At 45.6% G+C, this 27,958-nt stretch overlaps 1 protein-coding gene across 8 annotated transcripts in view; it reads left to right on the forward strand.

The window, feature by feature from the left end:
• Positions 1–27,958, forward strand: part of LOC308184948 (homer protein homolog 1-like) — a 163,671-nt gene that overhangs the window by 114,425 nt on the left and 21,288 nt on the right. For 2 of the 8 annotated variants that reach the window (XM_080572493.1, XM_080572492.1), the window contains 2 exons: positions 5,864–6,020; positions 25,181–25,291. In XM_080572493.1, the coding sequence (XP_080428619.1) occupies positions 5,864–6,020; positions 25,181–25,291 (268 nt within the window). Of the gene's footprint in view, positions 1–5,863; positions 6,021–7,646; positions 9,127–10,381; positions 17,405–18,645; positions 22,853–25,180; positions 25,292–27,958 lie in introns of those variants that run through there. The other 6 variants (XR_013943054.1, XM_080572495.1, XM_080572494.1 and 3 more) reach the window with 6 other exon arrangements.

Genomic DNA, 27,958 nt, shown 5'->3' on the forward strand with positions numbered 1-27,958 from the left:
ATTTGTAGTCTATTCCTCAGTGATAAATTTCCATGTTGAAAGGTTGTCTATGTTGTGGTGGTTTCTATGGATCCTAATATGATTAAGGCTGTATTACAAGTACAGAACATGGATTTAGACGGTGAAGCTAAGTAGGATATAGCCACCACTTTCCAATGCATAATAGTCTGCCACGTAGTGGAAACTGTACCATTACTCAACTTCTTTAGTCAGTTTCATCCATTAAGTCCCTTCTGCAAAGATTTTGACACTGCCACAGTAAGATGCTAATCAAAGCATAAGACAAGAGATGCCTAATAACAGGACTGTCTATAAAACAACTGGAAAGCTGTGGTGTAAAGACCACACAGACACCAGGGTTCTTTAGGGATCAATAACTTCAACTTCTTTATTAATGACAATAACTTCCACTCTTATTGAGGACAGGCTCCCTTCCTATAACATTCGCCGCACAGCAGTACCTTTCCACTAACTATTCACTGGTCAACAACTTTGCCCGGCAACACCAAACACCCAGCAACTTCCACGCCTTCATGGCTGGAGAACAAGCAACCCGAGACAACAAGGCATCTCCTGAATCACTCTTCTTTGTTCATTCTCAACTCTTTACTTTCCTGATGGTCTCATCCTTAAGAGTCCGATGTTATCAGCAACCATGGGGCTTGTCGACCCCCATGGCAATACTCGCACAGAAAGGCAACTCTTCTCCTGTTCATGGGCTGCATGTGTGCTTTAGACAATTCAGAATCTGAGAACATGCTCAAAGTGAAAGGCTAAATGCAAAGGAAAGGTGGTATATGAAACACTTTGAGTTTCTGAATTCCTGTATTTCACCTGAAGGTCAATGCGGTCCTTGGTCACAGCCAACATGGGTTCATGAGGAGAAGGTCCTGATTGGGGCAATCCCAGACATGAGTACAGACTGGGTGAAGAACTTACTGAGAGCAGCCCTGCAGAGAAGGACTTGCAGGTTCTGGCAGACGAAAAGCTCAGATAGAGCCAGCAGCGCGCACTTGCATCCCAGAAGGCGAACAGCATCCTGGGCTGCATCAAAAGAGGAGTGGCCAAAAGGTTGAGGGAGGTTAATTTCCCCCTCTCCTCTGCCCTTGTGAGGCCCAGCTTGGAGTACTGCATCCAAGTATTGGACCAAAGCACAATAAGGATGTTGATCTGTTGAGGGGGCCCAGAGGAGGGCCATAATCAGAGGGCTGGAGCACCTCTCCTATGAAGAAAGGCTGAGAGAGCTGGGGTTGTTCACCCTGGAGAAGAGAAGGCTCCAGGGAGACCTCATTGCAGCCTTTCAGTATTTAAAGGGGGCTTGTAAAAAAGATGGAGGGCAACTTTTTGCTCAGTCAGATAATGACAGGACAAGGGGGTATGATTTTAAACTAAAAGAGAGGAGAGTTTGAGTAGATGTTTGGAGGAAATTCTTCACTTAGAGGGTGGTGAGGCACTGGAACACATTGTTCTGAGAAGTTTTGGATGTCCCATCCCTGGAGGTGTTCAAGGCCAGGTTGGAGGAGGCCCTGGGCAACCTGATCTAGTGGGTGGCATCCCTCGCCATGGCAGGAGGGTTGGAACTAGATGATCTTCAAGGTCCCTTCCAACCTGAGCCATTCTATGATTCTATGATGATTCTCTGACTGCTGGAGTTGCCACGGTGAAGCCATGCTGGCTTTCTCAGTTCACCTCCAGGAGGTTAAGGCGTGTACCTTAACATTGCTTCCAGGAGGATCTGTTCCATGATCTTCCCAGGAACAGAGGTGAGGCTCACCTGTCTGTAGCTCTCCAGGTCTTCCTTTCTACCCTTTTTAAGAATGGGAGTGATGTTTCCCTTTTTCCAGTCACCAGGGACTTCACCTGACTGCCAGGACTATTCAAATATGATGGAGAGTGGCTTGTCAACTACATCAGCCACTTCCCTCAGGACACTGGGATGCATGTCATCAGGCCCCATAGACTTGTACCTGTTCAGTTTCATTATGTGGTCTCAAACCTGCTCTTCACATCCCTGTACCCTTCCCAGGTCACATGTCCCTGCTTCCACTGCCTGTGCATTTCCTTCTTGTGCCTCAATTTGACCAGCAGGTCCTTGCTCAGCCATGCTGATTTCCTGCCTTCCCTGCTTGATTTCTTACCCATGGCGATGTAGTGCTCTTGCACGCTAAGAAGTGTCTTTAAATAGTTGCCAGCTCTGATCAGCTCCTTTGTCCATAAGGACAGTGTTCCATGGGATCTCATCTGTTAGGTCTTTAAACAGCTGGAAGTTTGCTCTTCAGAAGTTCAGGATCCTGACTTTGCTCTTTGCTCTTATTCCTTGAGATCACAAACTCAGCCAGGACATGGTCAGTCTGCCATGGTCAGGCAGCCCAGTCTGCCTCCAGTCTTAACCTCTTCAATGAGTTAATCTGCAATGGTGAGCAACAGGTCCAGTAATGCTTCTGCTCTGGATGGTTTGTCTAATACCTGGACCAGGAAGTTATCCTTGATGCACTCCAGTAGTCTCCTGGATTGCTTACAGCCTGCTGTGCAGCTTTTCCAGAAGTCATCAAGGTGGCTGTAGTCCCCCATCAGGATGAGAGCTTTCAAGCATGATGCTTCTTGTAGTTGAAGCAAGAATGCTTCATCCACAGGCTCCCCTTGATCAGGCTGCCTGTAGTAGACCCCAACCACAAGGTGTGCTTTATTTGTCCAGTCCTTAACTTTCACCCACAAGCTCTCAACCTGTCTGTGGCTGTTTCTCAGAGGCAGCTCTTCCCAATCAACTTAGAGGGCAACACCCCCGCCCTTCCTTCCCTTCCTGTCTCTTCTGAAAAACTTGAATCCCTCTATTCCAATGTTCCAGTTGTGTGATCCATCCCACCACATTTCTGTGCGAGCAATTAGGTCACAATTTTCTAATTGCACCATGGTTTCCAAAGTCTCCTGCTTGTTTCCCGTGCTGTGTGTGTTGGTGTAGAGGCACTTTAGCTGGGATATCGGTCACATCACCTTTTTAGAGGAACCCTTCCTGATTCCTTTGGGACAATTCACAAGTATTTCCCTGTTGCTTCCTAAAGTGACAATGTTCCCAGGTTCTCTTTCATCACTCAGAGATACATCCCCTTCCCCTGCTGAATCTAGTTTTAAGATCTGCTAATAAGCCCATCCAGCTTGCTGCCCAGAACACTCTTGCCCCAACTGGTCAGGTGCGCTCCATCCGGTGTCAACATGCCCAGTCTCTCAGAAGTGTGTCCAAGATTGTAGAACCCAAAACTTTGAGCATAGCACCAGCCGCACAGCCAATCATTCACTTGGTCCTTCTTCTTGGGTCCCAGTCACCATCTGGGAGGACAGAGGAGAACATTACTTGCACTCCCAATGCCTTCAACATCTTTCCAAAGGTCATCAAGTCCCTTTTGATATTTTGGAGTCTCTGTTGCAGCCTCATTTGATCCTCCATGAAAGAGTAGGAATGGGCGGTAGTCTTCTGGCCCCACCAAGATTGGTATCCTCTTTGTAATATCACAAATGCAGGATCTCTGGGCAGGCAGAAAACCTCTCTGGAGAGATTATCTGGATGGCAAATGGGTGCATCAGTGCATCTTAGTGTGGAGTCTCCAATTACTAACACCCTTTGAGCCTTTTTTGTGGCACTGGTTCTAATGCAGGTGGTTGACTCGGCCAACTTTGGATGGTTGCCCTTTCCGAGGTCTTTACATTTGTTATGGTTTAACCTGGCTGGTAGCTAAGCACCACAGCCATTTGCTCACCCTCCCCCCTCCCTCTCTGGGATGGGGGAGAGAATCAGGAAAAAAATGAAGCCTGTGGGTTGAGATAAAGACAGTTTATTAGGACAGAAAATAAAGGATAATAATAATAATGATAATAGCACTACTACTGATAATGTGTACAAAACAAGTGATGCACAATGCAGTTGCTCACCACCCGCTGACCAATGCCCAGCATATCCCTGAGCAGCTGGTCCTCCCATCCTGGCCAGCCCCCCATATTAATTGTTCAGCATGACGTCAGATGGTATGGAATACCCCTTTGGCCACTTTGGGTCAGCTGTCCTGGGTCTGTCCCCTCCTAGCTCCTGATGCACCCCTAGCCTGCCCACGGGCAGGACAGTGTGAGAAGCTGAAAAGTCCTTGGCTTAGTGTAAGCACTGCTCTGCAACAATTAAAACATCAGCGTGTTATCAACATTATTGTCATCCTAAATCCCAAACACAGCACTTGACCAGCTACTAGGGGGAAAATCTGTCTTAGCCAAGACCAGTACACCATTACTCACACACTCTTCCCTTTCAAGCCCCAGAGTATTGTATCTGTTGTGTAGGGGCACTTCAGGGGCAAGGGGGAGACTCCTTCTCCTGCTCCAAGCAGAGATGAGGGTGCAGTCTCCCTGGTCTCGTGAGTCAGTCGTTTGTTGATTCAGGGTTGGAAACTAGCTTACCTTCCCCTTGACAGGACTTAAGGCAAGACTGTTGCTCAGCTTGTGTAAGCCTATACCATTTATCAATCTCTTGCTTGGATTCCTGGATGCTATGTTGACTACTGAACTCCTCTTGTAACATGGCATCCTGTTTGAAAAGTTCATCCAGCTGGGCACACTTGCACCCATGACACCCACTTCTGCCTTCAGAGCCTCCTAGGAGGACTCCCAGATTCTGTATTGCCCTGGAACTGAGGGTCTGGGCAGCAATTTCAGTCCTCAGGAGGTCTGTTTTGGTCTAGGCATCTGCCTGGGGAGGTTGTGGCCCCTCTGTTTGGGTTTGAACAGTTGTTGTTGTAAAGATCATTTTACATGCAATCCATATAACCTAAACCTCTGTTATGGAAGTATTTTTTTGTATACCATGGTCAGTTCACAGAACCACAGAATGTTTTAGGTAGGAAAGGACCTCTTGAAGTCATCTGGTCCAACCCTCCTGCTCAAACAGGGATACCTAGAGCAGGTTGCTCTGGACCATGTCCAGATGGCTTTTCAAGATCTCCAAGGAGGGTGTTGTGGTTTAACCCGGCTGGCAGCTAAACACCACACAGCCGTTCGCTCACCCTCCCCCCTCCCTCTCTGGGATGGGGGAGAGAAACGGGAAAGTGAAGCCGGTGAGTTGAGATAAAGACAGTTTATTAAGACAGAAATATAATAATAACAATAATAATAATAATAGTGATAATGATAATAGTATTAATAATAATAATGTGTAAGAAAACAAGTGATGCACAATGCAATTGCTCACCACCCGCTGACCGATGCCCAGCCTATCCCCGAGCAGCCGGCGCCCCCACCCCGGCCAGCCACCCCTATATATTGTTTAGCATGACGTCAGATGGTATGGAATACCCCTTTGGCCAGTTTGGGTCAGCTGTCCTGGGTCTGTCCCCTCCCAGCTCCTGCTGCACCCCCAGCCTGCTCGCTGGCAGGACAGAGCGAGAAGCCAAAAAGTCCTTGGCCTGGTGTAAACACTGCTCTGCAACAATTAAAACATCAGCACGTTATCAGCGCTCTTCTCATCCTAATCCAAAACATAGCACCCTACCAGCTACTATGAGGGAAAATTAACTCTGTCCTAACTGAAACCAGGACAGAGGGAGACTCCACAACCTCTCTGGGCAACCTGTTCAAGTGCTCAGTCACTTGCACAGTAAAGATTAGAAGGAATTAAGTAAAAGGTTTTAGATAGGAAGAGTATGCGTAGCCCTCCCACACCTATCCGGAGAGATTCTAGTTCAGCTGTTTCATGATCACAATTATGGCCATGGGCTATAGCAGTTCTTGTGAGCCCTTTGAATTCTCAAAAAAAAAAAAAATTATACGATTAAAGAAAAAAATAGAAGAGATTTGAAGACTGACCATTCTTATTCTGTCTGTGCAGTTCGACGGTCAGCAAGCATTGGGAGGCAGAACTGGCCGCGCTCAAAGGTAATAATGCTAAGCTCACAGCAGCCCTTCTGGAATCCACTGCCAATGTAAAACAATGGAAACAACAGCTCGCTGCATATCAGGAGGAAGCAGAACGTCTTCATAAGCGGGTAAGTCAAGGCAAACAGCCAGGATCCTTGCGATGGAAGCACTGGTGACTGTAATGGCTCATTTTTAAGTAAAACAAGCTTATTCTTGGGGCTTTAGGTAAATCTTTGGGAAATCTTTAGGAAATTAATGATTATTTTAAAGCACACAGGGTTTCTCAGTTAGGGAATTCTTTCTTTTGTAGTAGTTCCTTTTCTGCAGAGGGTTTTGTTGCAGGAAGTTATATGAGCTGAGAAACAGGACATATTTGCCAGCTTCCACTCTTAATTTTATGCCAGCTGCATCACAGCTGTTTCAGGACCTTCTCCAGAGCATTACACTTCAATTCCTCTTGCATTTAATCTCATACAAACTTTACATGAGATCTGTAATTTTAAAGAACCCTCTTGTAGTTTCCACATGTACCAAAGACCAGCAGCTTCCTTTCAGCCTTGCACTCAAAGAAAACTGAACATCGAATGAAGCTCATCAGATGCAAATAAAGATCTGTTCCTGCATTCATACAGGAGGGGCAGGATCCTATTCCCTTCACTTTGAATTCTGCAGAAGTAATTTGGCAAACCAGAAATGAGAGCACAATGGGGGCAGAAATGACAGCTCAAATGCTGCTGGATTCTGCACCTGGGAAGGGGCAACCCTGGTTATATGTACAGACTGGGCGACGAGAGGCTGAAGACAGCCCTGCAGAGAGGGATCTGGGGGTTTTAGTCAACAGCAAGCTGAACATGAACCAGCAGTGTGCCTTGGCAGCCAGGAGGGCCAACCGTATCCTGGGGTGCATCAAGAACATCATTGCTAGCCAGTCAAGGGAAGTGATTGTCCCACTCTACACTGGTGCGGCCTCACCTCGAGTACTGTGTGCAATTTTGGGCACCACAGTATAAGAAAGATATAAAACTGTTAGATATAAAACTGTTAGATATAAAACTGTCCCTGTCCAAAGGAGGGCAACAAAGATGGTAAAGGGTCTAAAGGGGAAGACATATGAGGAGCAGCTGAAGTCACTTGGTTTGTTCAGCCTGGAGAAGAGGAGACTGAGGGGAGACCTCATTGCGGTATACAACTTCCTCATGAGGGGGAGCAGAGAGGCAGGTGCTGATCTCTTCTCTGGTGACCACTGATAGGACCCAAGGGAACTGCCTGAGGCTGCGACAGGGGAGGTTCAGTCTGGATATCAGGAACAGGTTCTTCACTGAGAAGGTGGTCGAGCCACCAGGGAAGGTGACCCAGGGAAATGGTCACGGCACCGAGCCTGCCAGAGTTTAGGAAGCATTTGGACAATGCTTTCAGACACTTGATCTGATTTTTTATTATGTTTTTGTGTGTGGTTCTTTGGGAACCCAGGAATAGGACTTGATGATCCTTGTGGGTCCCTTCCAACTCGGATATTCTATGATTCGATGATTCTTTGTGTTCAAGGCCAGATCGGATGGGGCCCTGGGGAACCTGATCTAGTGGGTGGAATCCTTGCACATGGCAGGGGGTTTGGAACTAGATGATCTTTAAGTTCCTTTCCAAACTAAAGCATTCTATGATTACATGATTCTATTATTCTATGATATGCTGTATTCTCTAATATGAAATAAGGTATGGCAACTGCACTTAGCCAAACCCTGCAAATTTCGTAGGGTCCTTTCATGCCTGTGCTGATCCTGTCCCAGTGGAGGCTGTTTGTAGTCGCACGAACAAGAATCATGCTGGTCTGAAGTGGAGAAATTCAGCAGGCTGCATCTAACCTGGAGGTCTGGAAGAATACCAAGAATTCCCTTGATTTGAGAAACCTGGAGAAATGTCACGTTGTTGGGGCTGTCCTACATCTAGACTGACTTGAAGACAAGGATCTTGAAGTTCCAGTACACCGCTGAGGTAGCAATTGGCACCTGCTTTTCTTCGACCCTCAGCAACCCCACAACAGAAGGGTCCTCTGAGAGACCAGGCAAGGTAGACAACTGTTTAATGTCCTCTGTCTCCAAGGCAGCTATGCCAAAACCTCACCAGTACCCTTTCTGAGGTAGTCTATGCCAAGGATGCACGGAGCATCCGGGCCGGTCACAGTAGGGTGCTTTTGCCACTCATACCCAGTTACGCTCACTTCAGCCTCCAATACAGTTAACTGCTCGGATCCCCCTGTCACTCCAGAGATACAGATGGGCTCTGGCCCTTTATAGCTTGATGGCATTACAGTGATGTGATCAACATCACTGTAATGGATGTGATCAATAAAATAACAGCTATGTCTACACCAACTAGCAAAAAAGAAACACAAACTTTCCTAGGTGTCGTGGGGTTTTGAAGAATGCACATTCCAATTACAGTCTGATTGTAAGCCAAATCTATCAAGTAACCCTTAAGAATGATTTCAAATGGGGCCCTGAGCAATGACAAGCCTTTAAACAAACTAAACAGGAGTTAGTTCATGCAGTAGCCCTTGGGCCAGTCTGAGCAGGACCAGATGTAAAGAATGTGCTGTACACTGCAGCCAATGTGAATGGCTCCACCTGGAGCCTCTGGCAGAAAGAGCCTGGGGAAACTCGAGGTCGACCCCTAGGGTTTTGGAGTCGGGTATAAAGAGGATCCGAGGCCTGCTACACTCCAACCAAAAAAGAGATATTGGCAGCATATGAAGGAGTTCGATCTGCTTCGGAAGTTGCTGGTAGTGAAGCACAGCTCTTCCTGGCACCTTGACTGCTGGTACTGGGCTGGATATTGAAAGGAAGGGTCCCCTCTACACATCATGCAACTGATGCTACATGGAGTAAGTGGGTTGCACTGATTACTCAGCGGACTCAAATAGGAAACCCCAGTCGCCCAGGATTCTTGGAAGTGATTATGGACTGGCCAGAAGGCAAATACTTTGGGATATCATCAGAGGAGGAGGTGGTCCGTGCTGAAGAAGCCCCACTGTATAACAAGCAACCGGAAAATGAGAAGAAATATGCCCTGTTCACTGATGGGACCTGTCGTCTTGTGGGAAAGCATCAGAGATGGAAAGCTGCTGTATGGAGTCCTACACGACGAGTTGCAGAAGCTGCTGAGGGAGAAGGTGAATCGAGTCAGTTTGCAGAAGTGAAAGCCATTCAGCTGGCTTTAGACATTGCTGAATGAGAAAAGTGGCCAGTTCTCTATCTCTATACTGATTCATGGATGGTAGCAAATGTCCTGTGGGGGTGGTTACAGCAATGGAAGCAGAACAACTGGCAGCGCAGGGGCAAACCCATCTGGGCTACTGCATTGTGGCAAGATATTGCTGCCCGGGTAGAGAACCTGGTTGTAAAGGTACGCCATGTAGATGCTCATGTGCCCAAGAATCAGGCTACTGAAGAACATCAAAACAACCAGCAGGTGGATCAGGCTGCTAAGATTGAAGTGGCTCAGGTGGACCTGGACTGACAACAGAAGGGTGAATTATTTATAGCCCGATGGGCCCATGACACCTCAGGCCATCAAGGTAGAGATGCAACATACAGATGGGCTCGTGATCGAGGGGTGGACCTGACCATGGACACTATAGCACAGGTTATTCATGATTGTGAAACGTGCTGCAATCAAGCAAGCCAAACGGTCAAAACCTCTTTGGTATGGAGGACGATGGCTGAAATATCAATATGGGGAGGCCTGGAAGACTGATTACATCACACTCCCTCAAACCCGCAACAGCAAGCGCCACGTACTTACAATGGTGGAAGCAACCACCGGATGGCTGGAAACATATCCTGTGCCCCATGCCACCGCCCGGAACACTATCCTGGGCCTTGAAAAGCAAGTCCTATGGCGACATGGCACCCCAGAAGAATTGAGTCAGACAACGGGACTCATTTCCGAAACAACCTTATAGACACTTGGGCCAAAGAACATGGTATTGAGTGGGTGTATCACATCCCCTATCATGCACCAGCCTCTGGAAAAGTTGAATGATACAATGGACTGTTGAAGACTACACTGAAAGCAATGGGTGCTGGGACATTCAAAAATTGGGATACGCATTTGGCAAAGGCCACCTGGTTAGTCAATACTAGGGGATCTGCCAACCGAGCTGGACCTGCCCAATCAAACCTGTTACGCACTGTAGAAGGGGATAAAGTTCCTGTAGTGCACGTAAGAAACATGCTGGGGAAGACAGTCTGGGCTACTCCTGCCTCAAGAAAAGGCAAACCCATTCGTGGGTTTGCTTTTGCTCAGGGACCTGGGTGCACTTGGTGGGTAATGCAAAAGAATGGGGAGGTCCGGTGTGTACCTCAAGAGGATTTAATACTGGGTGAGAATAGCCCATGAGTTGAATTGTAGTATGTTAATTATTATATAATACTGTATGTCATCACTACCATGATTACTATATGTCAATGTCCTATTAATGGTATTACAGTAACAGCCACACAGATAATGACGAAAGAATTTTGATAGAAATGGACAAGCACAGAGATGTGATGGACCGAGAACGGGCTTCAGCGTGCTATGATTCAACATCACACACCATCTCTTCTGCCCTGAAAGACTACTGTGACAGATGGAGCCTGAAGTCATGGACTAAACAAACTCAGTGGACATTTTATATACATATATGAATGGTGGTGCTTAATGTTTTGGAATGTATGGAACCTGAGCATGACTTAAATGGTATGGAATAAGGCAAGGATATTATTCAGGTTTAGGGTAGGATAGGGTTAATTTTCCTCCTGGTAGCTGGTAGGGTGCTGTGTTTGGGATTTAGGATGAGAATCATGTTGATAACATGCTGATGTTTTAATTGTTGCAGAGCAGTGCTTACACTAAGACAAGGACTTTTCAGTTTCTCATGCTGCCCTGCCAGTGGACAGGCTGGGGGTGCATCAGGAGCTGGGAGGGGACCAAACCAGGACAGGTGACCCAAACTGGCCAAAGGGGTATTCCATACCATCTGACGTCATGCTGAACAATTAATATGGGGTGGCTGGCCAAGATGGGGGGACCAGCTGCTCGGGGATAGGCTGGGCATTGGTCAGCGGGTGGTGAGCAATTGCATTGTGCATCACTTGTTTCATACACATTATTATTAGTAGTACTATTATTATTATTATTGTTATTTTCCTTTCTTTTCTGTCCTAATAAACTGTCTTTATCTCAAGCCATAAGCTTTCACTTTTTTTCCTGATTCTCTCCCCCCATCCCACAGAGAGGGAGTGGGGAGGGTGAGCGAATGGCTGTGTGGTGCTGAGCTGCTGTCCGGGTTAAACCACAACACAGCCACATGAGTTTATAGAGAAGAATGACAATTTCTTATGCGTTCTAACTGCCTGTGTAATAGCTGGCTGGATGGAATGCATCAAGTGTAATTAAACTGGTGCTTTTTTTAAAGTGCTTTTCATTTCAAGAAATTGACGGTTGCTGACAAAAATCTGCTTTGCTTGAAAATTTTTCCAGTCATGCACAAACTTGTCTCATGTGTTTTTATAGGGAGAGATTTTCATTTTACTTTTTCATTTAATTTTCTCCTTTGGAAGGATGGAAGTTCTAACTTGTGCTCCAGGTTTGTGAATGAATGATAGTAGTCATTGTTTATAAAATTATTTAAATTATAACCTTATTATTACTATAGTGCAGAAGTTCAGGTGGATTTGACCACCAAATACTTCACAGTGAAGAACTCATTACTAAAATACAGACATAATGAGGTAGCATTCTTTATAATAAAATGTACTAAGAACTTCTGTTTCAAAGCTGAGGCAGTACAGTTCTGATACAACAAAGAAAAGAAAACTATCACAGAACAACAGCAACTGAATTATTTGCCTGCCTGTTGTGGGGTAATCCAACCAGACAAGATGACCAAGGCTTTGCTGTAGATCTCTTTTTCTTGATGTTTTTCTCACTCTTACTCTTATCCTGTTTAAAATCTGTTATTAGCAAATGCAATTAATGAATATAGGAAAAAAATTTTGCATGACACTTTGCATGCACCTGATACTAGAGTTAACAAAAGTAGTAACTAAGTCTTTGTAGCTACATTCATTAATAGCTAATTATTTTTCATAACCTTTGCCAAGCAAATTCCCTGCAATTATTTTGTATTTCTGAGGGAACACAAAATCTTATAACATGAGATCATCTACACTGCACTCTTATGATCACTTTTACATTCTTGTATTAAGTCTTCCTGTAATCTGTGACCTCATGGCTTGCTGAAATCTAACACAAAATATAGGAATACTCTGTGCCTATCTATGGCTCTCTGGGCATGTGTTGTGGTTTAACTTGACAGGCAGCTAAGCACTACACACACTTTTGCTCCACCACCCCCCTCCCAGTGGGATGGGGGAGACAACTGGAAAAGAAAAAAAGGTAAAAGCTCATGGGTTCAGATAAAGACAGCTAATAGGACAGAAAAGGGAGGGAAATAATAATAATGATAATGATAATAATAGATTGTACAAAGCAAGTGATGCACAATGCAATTGCTCACCACCCGCTGACCAATGCCCAGCCTGTCCCTGAGGAGCAGTCCTCCCCACACCAGCCAGCCACCTCATGTTAATGGTTCAGCATGACTTCATATGGTATGGAATATCCATTTGGCCAGTTTGGGTCACCTGTCCTGGTTCGGTCCCCTCCCAGCTCCTGATGCACCCCCAGCCTGTCCACTGGCAGGGCAGCATGAGAAGCTGAAAAGTCCTTGGCTTAGTGTAAGCACTACTCTGCAACAACTAAAACATCAATGTATTATCAGCATTATTCTCATCCTAAATCCCAAAGACAGCACCCTACCAGCTACCAGGAGGAAAATTAACTCTATCCTAGCCCAAACCAAGGCAGAATTACTATAGGATACCTCATCAAAAGTACAATGCTTCATTGGAAAATAGTTGTAGTCCAACATTTACCTGTTTCAATAGCCTTGCTAAGAGCATTCACTGAGACAGTCTCAGAAAGTTGACAATATTTGTAGTCCAATGTTTGTCTGTTTCAGAGCCCTGCCAAGGACTTTCACTGAGACAGTTTCACAAAGTTGAATGTATTTAGTAAGGCAACAGATTCGGAATTACTGTTGATAAGTATATTTACTGCAGTAGCACTAATATATGATAATAGTGCTAGCAAAAGGCTATCCTGGGTATTCCTCACCAACAGCTGAAGGTGCAGAGCTTACCAAGAAGACATCCCTCTCGGTGGAGGAGAAGGAACAGTCAGTCAACTGCCTCTTCCACGTTTATTTCTTCTTCTTTTTTTGCCCCCAGCTCTTCTTTTTTCCTAACTCTAACTTTTTTTTCCTAACAATAACTTCTTTTAACTTTTTTTTTTTTTTTAACACTGACTCCTAACAGTCTTTTATGTCCTAACCTTATCTATCCCCTCCCTGGGGTGATGTTTCGCGTGATTTGGGTGAAGTGTTGAATACTACAGTCATAAATGTTTACCATGTACTTCTTTAGGGTCATTATCATATTCAGGGCTGTGAACTTTAACAATCATTTTATACATAATGGAGCAAAAGGTTTCACTTGGGCACCGTGGCCCTCAAGATTCTGTTCTGCTGCCAAAACAGGGCCATCCTGCCAACACAGGACTGGCTCCTTGAGCATCCTCTCACCAAGTTTGCAGACCTCCATCCACAAAGTTTGTATGAGATAAACAAGAACAAGCTGCTCAATTCCCCTTTGCCCAAGACTGGTGCTTATCACTGACACTAACAAGTCTGACTCTCCTCCACATTATCCAACCCATGACTATAGTCACTCAATTCCAGATCCAAATCATGTTCGTATAAAGTCGATCCTGGGGGTATCCCTTTTGTTTGATTTTTTTTTCCTCTCCACCTGGATGCACCTCTATTTCAGTCCATCCAGACACCATGAGCACTTGACAAATCAACACCCAGGTTAGCATAGATTTGATACAAGCAAATAATATACAAAACATAATAATTACAATGCTTACTGTCAATGTAAATTGCAGTAAGGAAGCAAGCCATCCTCACAGTGAGAATCCTAATCCACACAAAAGTTTTTTCAGCCATCCTCCTTCCATGCTTCCATGCCATGTTCATAGCATGGCTGAACAGGGAACTTTTGCTGAGTCTCTGGGAGGAAAATAGAGTTTATGTCCAGTGGAAGAGGGGACATGCAACTCAGAGGGGATACAAGGAAGTTGACAGCATATGCAGAGAAAAAGTCAGGAAGGCCAAAGCCCAGCACGACCTCAACCTGGCCACTATGGTTAAGGATAATGAAAAATGCTTTTATAAATATATTAATGGCAAGAGGAGAGCCATGGTGAATCTCCATCCTTTACTGGGCGCAAGGGGGAACATGACTACTGAGGATAAGGAAAAGGCTGAGGTTCTCAATGCCTTCTGTACATCTGTCTTTACTAGTCAGACCAGTTATCCTTGGGGTACTCAGCCTCCTGACCTGGAAGTCTGGGACGGGGAGCAGAAGAAATCCCCCACGATTCAAGTGGAAACAGTTAGAGACCTGCTGCTCCACCTGGACTGTCACAAGTCCATGGGGCCAGATGGGATCCACCCGAGGGTACTGAGGGAGTTGGTGGATGTGATTGCTGAGCTGCTTTCCACCATCTATCAGCGGTCATGGTCAACCAGAGAGGTCCCGGATGACTGGAGACTTGCTGATGTGACGCGCATCTATAAGAAGGGTCGTAAGGAGGATCCGGGGAACTACAGGTCTGTCAGCCAGAAAAGGTGATGGAACAGGTCATCTTGAATGCAATCACGCAGCATATGCGGGACAACCAGGGGATCAGGCCCAGCCAGCATGGGTTCATGAAAGGCAAGTCCTGCCTGACCAGCCTCATCTCCTTCTATGACCGGGTGACCCGCCTGGTGGATGAGGGAAAGGCTGTTGACGTAGTCTACCTAAACTTCATCAAAGCCTTTGACGTGGTCTCCCACAGTTTTCTTCTGTGCTGGGTCCTGCACTTTGGTCAGAACAACCCCATGTAACGCTATAAGCTTGGGACAGAGTGGCTGGAAAGTTGTGCAGAGGAAAAGGATCATAGAATCATAGAGTCATAGAATCATTGAATCATTGAATCATAGAATGGCTTGGGTTGCCACACATTAGATCAGGTTGGCCAAGGCCCCATGCAACCTGGTCTTGAACACCTCCAGGGATGGAGCATCCATAACTTCTCTGAGCAACCTGTTCCAGTGCCTCACTACACTTACAGTGAAGAATTTCCTAATGTCTAATCTAAATATATCCTCTGTTAGTTTAAGACCATTCCCCATTGTCCTATCATTATCTACCCTAGTAAAGAGTCCTTCTCCATTCTTTATATAAGACCCCTTTAAGTACTGAAAGGTCACAATAAAGTCACCTCAGAACCTTCTCTTCTTTAGGCTGAACAGCCCCAGCTCTCTCAGCCTTTCTTCATAGGAGAGGTGCTCCAGCCCTTCAATCATCTTTGTGGTCCTCCTCTGGACCTGTTCTAACAGATCAACATCCTTCTTGTGCTGGGGGCTCCAGACCTGGATGCAGTACTCCAAGTGGAGCCTCACAAGGGCAGAGTAGAGGGGGACAATCACCTCCCTTGACCTGCTGGCCACTCCTCTTTTGATGCAGCCCAGGATGCAGCTGGCCTTCTGGGCTGCAAGCACGCACTGCTGGCTCATGTCGAGCCTTTCATCCACCAGAACCCCCAGGTCCTTCTCTGCAGGGCTGCTCGCAGTGAGTTCTTCTTCCAGTCTGTACTCATGCCTGGGATTGCCCTAGCCCAGGTGCAGCACCTTGCACTTGGGCTTGTTGAACCTCATGCGGATCATGTGGACCCACTTCTCAAGCTTGTCCAGGTCCCTTTGGCTGGCATCCCTTCCTTCTCTTGTATCAACTGCACCACTCAGCTTGGTGTCATCTGCAAATTTGCTGAGGGTGCACTCTATCCCACTGTCCATGTCACTGATGAAGATATTAGACAGTACCTGTCCCAGGACAGACCCCCGAGGTACACCACTCATCACCGGCCTCCACCTGGGCATAGAGACCTTGACCACCACTCTCTGAGTGCAACCTTCAAGTCAACTCCTTATCCACTGAATGATCTACCCGTCAAATCCACATCTCTCCAATTTGGAGATCGGGATGTCATGTGGGACCATATCAAAAGCCTTACAGAAGTCCAGGTAGATGACATTGGTCAGTCTTCCCTTGTCAACTGGTGCAGTCACTCCATCATAGAAGGCCACAAGATTGGTCAGGCAGAATTTGCCCTTGGTGAAGCCATGCTGGTTGTCCCGAATCACCACCTTGTCCTGCATGTGCTTTAATGTTGCCTCCAGGAGTATCCGTTCCGTGATATTCCCAGGCACAAAGGTGAGGCTAACTGTTCTGTGGATCCCTGTGTCTTCCTTTTTAAAAATGGGAGTGATGTTTCAATTTTTCCAGTCACCAGGGATTTTGCCTGACTGCCAGGATTTTTCAAATATGTTGGAGAGTGTCTTGGTGACTACATCAGCCAATTCCCTCGGAACCCTGCAGTGCATGTCATCAGGGCCCATAGACTTGTAGTTGTTAAGTTGCATCAGGAGGTCCAAAACTTGCTCTTACAGTGGGAGGGACTCTGTTCCCCCAGCCCCACCTAGAGATTCAGGCACTCGAGTGATGTGGGAAGTCTGACCACTAGTGAAGACCGAGGCAAAGAAGTTGCTAAGTACTTCTGCCTTCTCCACATCTCAGAATCACAGAATCATCTAGGTTGGAAGAGACCTCCAAGATCACCTAGTCCAACCTCTGTCCTAACACTAACAAGTCCTCCACTAAACCATATCACTAAGGGCTACATCTAAACGTCTTTTAAAGACCTCCAGGGATGGCGACTCAACCACCTCCCTGGGCAGTCCATTCTAATGCCTAACAACCCTTTCAGTAAAGAAGTTCTTCCTAACATCCAACCTAAACCTCCCCTGGCGCAACTTTAGCCCATTCCCCCTCGTCCTGTCACCAGGCACGTGGGAGAATAGACCAACCCCTACCTTGCTACAGCCTCCTTTAAGGTACCTATAGAGAGCGATGAGGTCTCCCCTGAGCCTCCTCTTCTCCAGGCTAAACAACCCCAGCTCCCTCAGCTGCTCCTCGTAAGACTTGTTCTCCAGACCCCTCACCAGCTTCGTCGCCCTTCTCTGGACTCTCTCAAGCACCTCCATGTCCTTCCTGTAGCGAGGGGCCCAAAACTGAACACAGTACTCGAGGTGCGGCCTCACCAGAGCCAAGTAGAGGGGGACAATCACCTCCCTAGACCTGCTGGCCACACTGCTTCTTATGCAGGCCAGGATGCTGTTGGCCTTCTTAGCCACCTGAGCACACTGCTGGCTCATATTCAGCTGCCTATCAACCAGTATTCCCAGGTCCTTCTCTGCCAGGCAGCTTTCCAGCCACTCATCTCCCAGCCTGTAGCGCTGCTTGGGGTTGTTGCGCCCCAGATGCAGGACCCGGCACTTGGCCTTGTTGAACTTCATGCAGTTGACCTCAGCCCATCGGTCCAGCCTATCCAGATCCTCCTGCAGAGCCTTCCTTCCCTCGAGCAGATCGACACACGCACCTAACTTGGTGTCATCTGCAAACTTACTGAGGGTGCACTCGATCCCCTCATCCAGGTCATCGATAAAGATATTAAAGAGGACCGGCCCCAGCAATGAGCCCTGGGGGACTCCACTAGTTACCGGCCTCCAACTGGATTTGGCTCCATTCACCACAACTCTTTGGGCCCGGCCATCCAGCCAGTTTTTAACCCAACAAAGCGTACTCCAGTCCAAGCCACGAGCAGCCAGTTTCTTGAGGAGAATGTTGTGGGAAACGGTGTCAAAAGCCTTACTGAAATCAAGGCAGACCACATCCACAGCCTTCCCCTCATCCACCAAGCGCGTCACTTGGTCATAGAAGGAGATCAGGTTCGTCAAGCAGGACCTACCTTTCATAAACCCATGCTGACTGGGCCTGATCGCCTGGTTGCCCTGCAAGTGCCGCGTGATGACACTCAAGATAATCTGCTCCATGAGCTTCCCTGGCACTGAGGTCAAGCTAACAGGCCTATAGTTCCCCGGGTCTACCCTCTGACCCTTCTTGTAGATGGACGTCATGTTTGCTAGCCGCCAGTCGACTGGGACCTCCCCTGATAGCCAGGACTGCCGATAAATGATGGAAATCGGCTTGGCCAGCTCCTCCGCCAGTTCTCTCAGTACCCTCGGGTGGATCCCATCCGGCCCCAAATCTGTTGTTACCAGTTCTCCATCTTCATTTGTCAGATGCAATACACTCTCCTTAGCCTTTCTTTTGTGGCCAGTGTACCTGTTGTGAGAAACAATCTGTAATCAACAACACAGGCTCAGGCGAGGATCTCAGTGAAGTAGCGTTTTTATTTGCGATTGCAGTGGCGGGCATCCTGCAAGCAGGAGCGCAAAGCAAACGTATATTATAACCTTATATTTCCTATTACCCGACACTTGATTCCTCCCCTCTTTCCTCATTGGCTGAGTACTACAGGTTCATAAACTACTTGACTCTCATTACCATACCATATATGTACATTTTTATTTGACCAACTGTTAATTTCTGTTTCCTTTTTTCCTTCTTCTCTCGTGACTAGAGGACCCATGACTTTTTGTTTTGACTGATTTTGCACTGCTCGTCTTGTTTTTTTTAGCTATCCTCCTTATTTTGGGACAGCGGGACCTTCCCCTTATCTGCTTAACATTTTCCCTACTGCTATGCCACTGTCATGCCTGCACAATCAGTTTTGAATATTTAAGGTTAGTGGAATTTTACACTGCTAAAGCACAACTTTATTTCTTACCCTGTAGAACACCTTCTTGTTATTTTTTGCATCCCTCACCAAGTTTAGTTCTGTCACTGCCTTGGCTTTCCTGATCCCATCCCTGTACATTCGGACAGAATTTAGAATCATAGAATCATTAAGGCTGGAAAAGACCTCCAAGATCATCTGGGCCAAACATCCCCCTACCACCAATATCAGCCACTAAACCATGTCTCTAAGCACCACATCCAACTTCTCCTTAAACACCCCCAGGGACGGTGACTCCACCACCTCCCTGAGCAAACCCTTCCAATGCCTGACTACTCTTTCTGAGAAATGTCTCCTAATTTCCAACCTAAACCTCCCTTGGTGCAATTTGAGGCCATTCCTTCTTGTCTTATCACTAGTTATCTGTGAGAAGAGGCCGACCCCCAGCTCCCCACAACTTTCTTTCAGGTAGTTGTAGAGAGCAATAAGGTCTCCCCCTCAGCCTCCTCTTCTCCAGACTAAACAACCCCAGTTCCCTCAGCAGCTCCTCATAAGACTTGTGTTCCAGGCCCTTCACCAGCTTTGTAGCCCTTCTCTGTACATGTTCCAGGGCCTTGATGTCTTTCAGGGGCCCAAAACTGAACACAGTACTCGAGGTGCAGAAAGGCATTGGAAGGGGTTGCCCAGGGAGGTGGTGGAGTCACCGTCCCTGGGGGTGTTTAAGGAAAGGTTGGATGTGGTGCTTAGAGACATGGTTTAGTAGATGACATTGGTAGTAGGGTGATGGTTGGACCAGATGATCTTGAAGGTCTTTTCCAACCTTAATGATTCTATGATTCTAATATCTAATTGGAATTTGCTGTGCTGCAACTCTCATCTGTTGCCATTTCAGAAGAAAAAAAAAATCTATCCAGAACAAAATTTGTTGAGGAAAGGTGAATAGATTGGATTTTTAGAAATACTTGTGGACAAGCTGATTTCAAGGAGGAACAAAGTTTTCATGTTCATTTGCCATGTAGCTGTTGTTTTCCATGCAAAAATTGGCTGTCACAGCATCTTGCCCACTGGAAAAGAAGAATGTGAATATGTATGCATTAGAAGAGTACACTCACTTATACGATCAAAAATTGTACAAAATAGGCCAGCTTCTAAAATGAAGAACTGTACTTCCAACACTAGCTGCTAAGTTTAGTTCAATTTAATAATATATTATGTGGTCTGTATATAATGTAATTGCAGTATTCACTCCTTATGTACTTCAGGTATATACACAGATTTTGGTGCCGGAGTCATCTATCTGCAAGCCACATCAGATTTCTTTGTCAAGTGTGGTGGTGGGGGGAAGTAATACATATTGTTTAGTAAACTTTAGCTTATTATTTCTATCTTTAGTTCCCTCTTTATATAAATAGTGTTATAAAAGGCCTTGTTTACATAAATAGGTTCCTTTTTTAATAAATAAAGTAATATTTTTTCTGCTAATACTATTTATTAGTTGACTTCTTATGGCAGTTTTTTTCACAGGTTGAACTTTGTCATGTTTAATTTATAAACATCCTTTGATTTTACATTATATTGTACCCTTCTATTTTCCATTATTCTCATTCACTGTGATAAAATGGGTCTTTTGGCTCATGCGATATTCATTGTTTGCTTTTTAAGGTGTTTTAAATTATTTTAAACCCAACATTTTTTATTCTATAATTGTTATAAAATTTTTCTGAAATAAATTTTTGTGTGTATCACAGTTTACAGGGACCTCCCCTGATAGCCAGGACTGCTGATAAATGATGGAAAGGGGCTTGCTGAGCACTTCCCCCAACTCCCTCAGTACCCTCAGGTGGATCCCATCTGACCCCCATAGACTTGCATATATCTAAGTGGTGTAGCAGGTCGCTAACCATTTCCTTGTGGGTTACGATGGCTTCATTCTGCTCCCCATCCCTATCTACCATCTCAGGGGTCTGAGTACGTGGAGAACAACTGGTCTTGCTGCTAAAGACTGAGGCAAAGGCGGCATTAAGCACTTCAGCCTTTTCCTCATCTCTTGTCACTGTTTCTCCCCATATCCCATAAAGGATGGAGATTCTCATCATTCCTCCTTTTCTTATTTATTTATTTATAAAAAAGCATTTTTTTCTTGTCTTTAACAGCAATAGCCAGATTGAGCTCCAGTCGGGCTTTGGCCCTTCTAATTTTGTCCTTGCACAGCCTCATTACATCTTTGTAGTCCTCCTGAGTGGCCCGCCCCTTCTTCCACAGGTCATAAACCCTCTTTTTCTTCCTGAGCTCTAGCCACAGCCAGTCTTCTCTGGTGTCAGCTCATCTTTCGGCATGTGGAGACAGCCTGCTCCTGTGCCTTTAGGATTTCTTTCTTGACGAGTGTCCAGACTTCCTGGACTCCTTTGCCCTTCAGTGAAGAAGGAGGGGGAGAGGTGCTCCAGGCGCCAGAGCAGAAGTCCCCTGCGGCCTGTGGTGAGGACCATGGTGAACCAGGCTGTCCCCCTGCAGCCCATGGAGTACCACGGTGGAGCAGGGTTCCACCCTGCAGCCCGTGGAGGAGACCACGGTGGAGCAGGTGGACCTGCACTGACGGAGACTGTGGCCTGTGGAGGACCCCTGCCGGAGCAGATTCCGGGCCGGACCTGTAGCCCGTGGAGAGGAGACCATGCAGGAGCAGGTGACCTGGCAGGAGCTTCTGCCCGTGGGGGACCCAGGTTGGAGCAGTTTGCTCCTGAGGGATGGACCCCGTGGTACGGACCCATATCTGGAGCAGTTCTTGAAGAGCTGCTGCCTGTGGGAAGCCCACGCCGGATCAGTTCAGCAAGGACTGCATCCGGTGGGAGGGACCCCACGTTGGAGCAGGGGAAGAGAGTGACCGAGAAGGAGTGGCAGAGACGAAGCGCTATAGACTGACTGCAACCCCTATTCCCCTGTCCCCCTGCACCGCTTGGGGGGACGAGGTAGAAGAGGGTGGATGGGGGGAAGGCGTTTTTGGTTTCTTTCCTTTGTTTCTCGCTTCTCTAGCTTGTTTGTATTAGGCAAGAAATCTTACTATGTCTCTACTCTGAGTCTGTTTTGCCCGTCATGATAATTGTCGAGCGATCTCCTCGTCCTTATCTCAACCCCTGAGCCCTTTGCATCATATTTTCTCCCCCTTTCCCTTTGAGGAGGGGGAGTGAGAAAGCAGCTGAGGTGGAGGTCTGCTGCCCACCCGAGTAAAACCACCACAACCCAAGATTGCCTCCAACCTTCACATCACCTACAAGTCCTTCTCTATTTACGAGCAAAAGGTCCAGCAGGGCACGGTCCCTAGTTGGCTCATTCACCAGCTGTCAGGAAGTTGTCTTCCACACGCTCTCGAAACCTCCTAGACTGTTTCCTCTCTGCTGTGTTGTATTTCCAGCAGACATCTGGTAAGTTGTAGTCCTCCATGAGAACAAGGGCTAGTGATTGCGAGACTTCTCCCAGCTGTTTGTAGAATATTTTGTCTGCCTCTTTGGCCTTGTTAGGTGGTATTTAACAGATGCCCACCAGGACATCTGCCTCATTGGCCTTCCCCTTGATTCTTACCCATAAACATTCAACCCTGTCATTGCCATTATTAATCTCTATTACTAATCTTAAAGAAAGATTTCCCTTTTTGGAGGTTACCATATAATGTTCCACTCTTTTACAACAGGTAGGAGAGGGTTTGACCCTGGATTCACAGAGGCTTCTGCCTCTAACTCAAGATAGTTCAGCAGAAAAACCTGGAAATGTTTAACAGGTTAAACTTTGGAAAGGGTGAAGGTGGATGACGTTGACAGTTCCAGCAAAATTTAGGATTGAACTAGAGCTCAACAGTGGCAGAATTTGTGTTGTGCCCAGGGCAGAAATACACGAACATGCATACACGTGTGGCAGCTTTGCTGGAAGGTGAAGGATTCTTGACTGGGCAAGACCCTAAGCAATCAAATGTGGCTTCAAAATGGACTCTATTTTGAGCAGGGGACCTGGACCAGATGACCACCAGAGTTTCCTTCCAGCCAAAATTATTCTTTGACTTTATGATTCCTGCTGTATATAGATGTTAATTCAGACACTGTTTAGACAGGTTTATCCAAGTGGTTATGTCACAATTCTGCTTGTTTGTGTAATTACAGTGGTGAATACTGTAACAGTTACAATTGGTAGTAGTCACAAAAAAAATATATAAATAGATATATTTCTGTGTAATTTTAGCAAATTGAGAAAATGATCTAAGATTGCAATCATAATGCTCAATGATATATAAAACTGAACAAACTGCAATTACTTCTTTTCTGCCACAAGCACAGATATTCCTTTCTAGGCAATTCCATCAAACAGAATAGTTCTTGGTGTTGACATTCTCCTTTTCCCTAATTCCTCTTATCCCTCCCAAGAATTGCTGTAATTTCAGTGTCTTTCCATTTGTAAGCCTGATATACAAAAATGTCTAATGACAGATTTCCAGTAGAACAAACTAGACTAGTGTTGTGGTTTAACCCAGCCGGCAGCTAAACACCACACAGCTGTTCGCTCACCCTCCCCCCTCCCTCTCTGGGATGGGGGAGAGAAACGGGAAAGTGAAGCCGGTGAGTTGAGATAAAGACAGTTTATTAAGACAGGAATATAATAATAACAATAATAATAATAATAGTATTACTAATAATAATGTGTACGAAACAAGTGATGCACAATGCAATTGCTTACCACCCGCTGACCGATGCCCAGCCTATCCCCGAGCAGCCGGCCCCCCCACCCCGGCCAGCCACCCCTATATATTGTTCAGCATGACGTCAGATGGTATGGAATACCCCTTTGGCCAGTTTGGGTCAGCTGTCCTGGGTCTGTCCCCTCCCAGCTCCTGCTGCACCCCTAGCCTGCTCGCTGGCAGGACAGAGCGAGAAGCTGAAAAGTCCTTGGCCTGGTGTAAACACTGCTCTGCAAGAATTAAAACATCAGCATGTCATCAGCGCTCTTCTCATCCTAATCCAAAACATAGCACCCTACCAGCTACTAGGAGGAAAATTAACTCTGTCCTAACTGAAACTAGGACAACTAGTCATGGCTGTTAAACAGGGGTAGTTCATGCCCTGTGACTCAGAAAGGAAAAGCTGATTGGAATTTTGTTTCAATTTTCTTGTATTTCATCTTGGCATTTGCTTGACTTCTCCCTGCACTCAGTAATCTACCTTTTGAGCTTACAAATAGTTCAGAGTCTGAAATTACTGGCATCACAGTGGCTTCACTGGCTAGACTACGTTGATGGTAGAGGGCACCAACCTTGATTCCTTGTGATGTTCTTTTATCTAAGAAAGAAAATTGTCCTGGAGAATACATTCCCTCGGGGGCTATTTCTCTAAGGAAGTGAAATGGAGACCTAACAGTTTTCACTGGAGAATTGGGTAGCGCAGAAATATGCTTGAGGAGTTTGGGGGCCAGAGTTGTTAATTTCTCTAGGTAGATGATGCATCTCTGTTGAAGACTATATACTAAGAATGATAGGCACATATCTTCTGCGGAAAAAGAAATTAAAGTATTTTTAAATATTTTAACAGTTTGTTATTAATCAAAAATATTTTAGTGCAGATGTCCACATAGACATACAGTGTAAGAGTTCTCAAATATTTTGATCTGTAATTTGAGAGGTACATGAACAAAGACTTTTCTGCGTAGACTCATGTTGTAGACTCTGTGTAGATGCATGGATTCTATTTCTTTGGTGTATAAGCTTTTTTACATGACCATTTGTTTGTGAATGACAGTATATTAACATCTCTTCAATTAAAAAAATAATAAAAATAAAAAGGCATACCATTGCCATGTATCTTATCTTATCCAAGTGCACGTGGAGAGTGTTTGCTGCCTTCTAATAAAGAGGAACTGTACAAATGAATACAAATTGTGCTATTATCTGTTGGCTTTGAGAGGTAAGATTTGAAACTAGCAGTAAGAAGTTGGCAGTAGAGTTGATGCCGAGTCAGAAACTGAGGCTGTGAAATGTTAATTGACTTGCTAAAAGGAAGTAGGTGAGCATTGTGGCTTAGTTGATTAAGATGGTGAAGCATTAAACAGTGTCAGATGGAGAGGTTATATCTGTGTTTAATCATCTAGACATTACTGTTTCTGAAATGGTAATTCAGCTTATTAAGTATAATTTTTAATTAGTGTTCTTTTCAGCCTGCAACATTTTAAATGTATTGTTTCCAAGATATTACAGTAACCATTAGACATCATGGCAACAATTTTATGCAAAACAATATGTTAAGGGATTTTGTACTGACTTCATAAGAACACCTTCAACGTTTTAATCAACATAAGTCACACAGAACTAAGGGTATATTTCAAATGCAGCTATTTATGCAAAAAAGTAACAGTGCCTTGAAATTGTTGCAATTAATTCTGTATGTGTTGCTTCTAATTTCAACAGGTAACTGAGCTAGAATGTGTAAGCAGTCAAGCCAATGTAGTCCACACACATAAAACAGAATTAAACCAGACAATACAGGAATTCGAATCTACATTGAAGAAAAAAGAAGAGGTATTTGCTAACATTTATTCTTGGCTTTTCTGTTGCATCATTTCTAAAGGCATTTCAATATTAATCTTGTTATGGCTGGTACATACTGTGGTATTTCCTACAGATGCTAAAAAGTAAAATCCATTTTTCAGCTTCTTTGAAATGATTGATATTTTTCCTTGTATATACTTGCATCAGTCCAATATAGTGCTGGGTATGTGAAGAACAGATTCTTTGCTTTTACTGAGCATCTCTCTGCAAAAGTAAGCCTGCATTGAGACACGTGGTTGCTACAGAGCAGTCGTCACACTGATGCACTCCAACTAAGAAGAAAAGCAGTTGTAAACACTTTCCTTTTTCTGGACAGTAGGGTTTGGAGCAAGAAATAGATCAATGCCTTTTTTTTTTCAGGCCAATCTGTTTCTCAGACTGTGTTAATATAACTGACTTTTAGGATCCCTCAGATCAGTCCTTCCTTTAATGCATGCCAAAATCCCAGTCTGTAACTTGATATTTATTATGACATCTGCCTTGGACTGGACCAGCAGCAGGAAAATACAAGGAACTGGTGTAACACCTGTACTGGCATGTGTCCTAGAAAAAAGCATATTTGTGCCACAGAATGAAGAATCACCTCTTTATGGATGAGGAATGAGTTGAAAGGTGTTGTGTATGAAGGATTGCTTGCCCTGTTTAAGACCAGATCCCTTAAGTCCTCCATGAAAGACACAGCGGGCACTGTTGTGCGTGTTTGGAGGGGCAGTGTGTCCTGCAGTGTCTTGCCTCCAGCAGGGCTGCTGCTGGGTGTTTTGGAGAAGGATGAAGGATAGACACAGTAGTTAGATAATAATAATAATTTACTTTCCCTTGATCAAGGAGGATCGGGTTAGAGATATCTTAGACAAACTTCACACCCACAAATCCATGGTGCATCCCCAATGGGATGCAACCACAAGTGCTGATGGAGCTGGCCGATGTTACTGCTAGGCTACCCTCCATCATCTTTGAAAGGTTGTAGAGAACAGGAGAGGTGCCTGAGAACTGGAAGAAAGCCAGTGTCACTCCAGTCTTCAAAAAGGGCAAGAAGGAGGACCCAGGCAACTACAGGCCAGTCAGCCTCACCTCCATCCATGGAAAGGTGATGGAACAGCTAATCCTGGAGGTCATCTCCAAGCATGTGGCGGATAAGAAGGTGATCAGGAATAGTCAGCATCAATTCACCATGGGGAAATCATGATTAACCAATCTGATATCCTTCTATGATGAGATGACTGGCCGGGTAGATGAGGGGAGAGCAGTGGACATGGTCTACCTTGACTTCAGCAAGGCTTTTGACACTGTCTCCCATAACATCCTCATAGGCAACCTCAGGAACTGTGGGATAGATGAGTGGACAATGAGGTGGACTGAGAACTGACTGGATGGCAGAGCTCAGAGGGTTGTGCTTAGTCTACTTGGAGGCCTTTAGCTAGCGGTGTCCCCCAGGGGTCAGTACTGGGTCCAGTGTTGTTCAACTTATTCATCAGTGACCTGGATGATGGACTAGAGTGCACCCTCAGCAAGTTTGCTGATGACACAGAACTGGGAGGAGTGGCTGATACCCTAGAGGGCTGTGCTGCCATTCAGAGGGATCTGGACAGGCTGGAAAGTTGGGCGGTGAGGATCTTCATGAAGATCAACAAGGGCAAGTGCAAGGTCCTGCACCTAGTGAAGAATAACCCCATGCACCAGTACAGGCTGGGGGCTGACCTGCTGGAAAGCAGCTTTGCAGAGAGAAGGACCTGGGAGTCCTGGTAGACAGCAGGTTAACCATGAGCCAGCAATGTGCCCTTGTGGCCAAGAAGGCTAACAGTATTCTGGGGTGCATTAGGAAGAGTGTTGCCGGCAGTTCGAGGGAGGTGATCCTCCTCCTCTACTCAGCCCTGGTGAGGCCTCGCCTGGAGTACTGTGTCCTGTTCTGGGCTCCCCAGTACAAAAGGGACTTAGAACTGCTGGAGTGAGTCCAGCAGAGGGCTACGAAGATGATTAAGGGACTGGAGCATCTATCATATGAGGAGAGGCTGAGAGTGCTGGGCCTGTTTAGCCTGGAGAAGAGAAGACTGGCATATATATATATATATATTATATATATATATATATATAATATTTATATTTTATAGATATTTATATTTATGTTTATATATATAGATATATATAGATATTTATATATAAATATCTGAGGAGAGGGTGTCAAGACGATGGAGACAGACTCTTTTCAGCGGTGCCCAGGAACAGGGCAAAAGACAAGGGGCACAAATTGAAACACAGGAAGTTCCATCTGAATATGAGAAAACATATTTTACTGTGAGGGTGACAGACAACTGGAACATGTTTCCCAGAGAGGTTGTGGAGTCTCCTTCTCTGGAGATATTCAAAACCCACCTGGATGCAACACTGTGCCGCGCGCTCTAGGTGATCCTGTGTACTGGGTCTGGCTGGGATGTTAACTTTCCCTGCAGCAGCCCATACAGTGCTGTGCTCTCCACTTGGAGCTAGAACAGCAGTGGTATCACACCAGTGTTGTGTCTGCTGCTGAGCAGTGCTGGCACAGCATCAGGACTCTCTCTAACTCTCATAGGGGGTGGGCAAAAAGTGAGAAAGGAACATCACCAGGGCAGCTGACCTAAACCAACCAAAGGGATATTCCAT

This window comes from Anser brachyrhynchus (genome assembly GCF_964034855.1).
Source record: "Anser brachyrhynchus genome assembly, chromosome: W".
NCBI lineage: Eukaryota > Metazoa > Chordata > Aves > Anseriformes > Anatidae > Anser > Anser brachyrhynchus.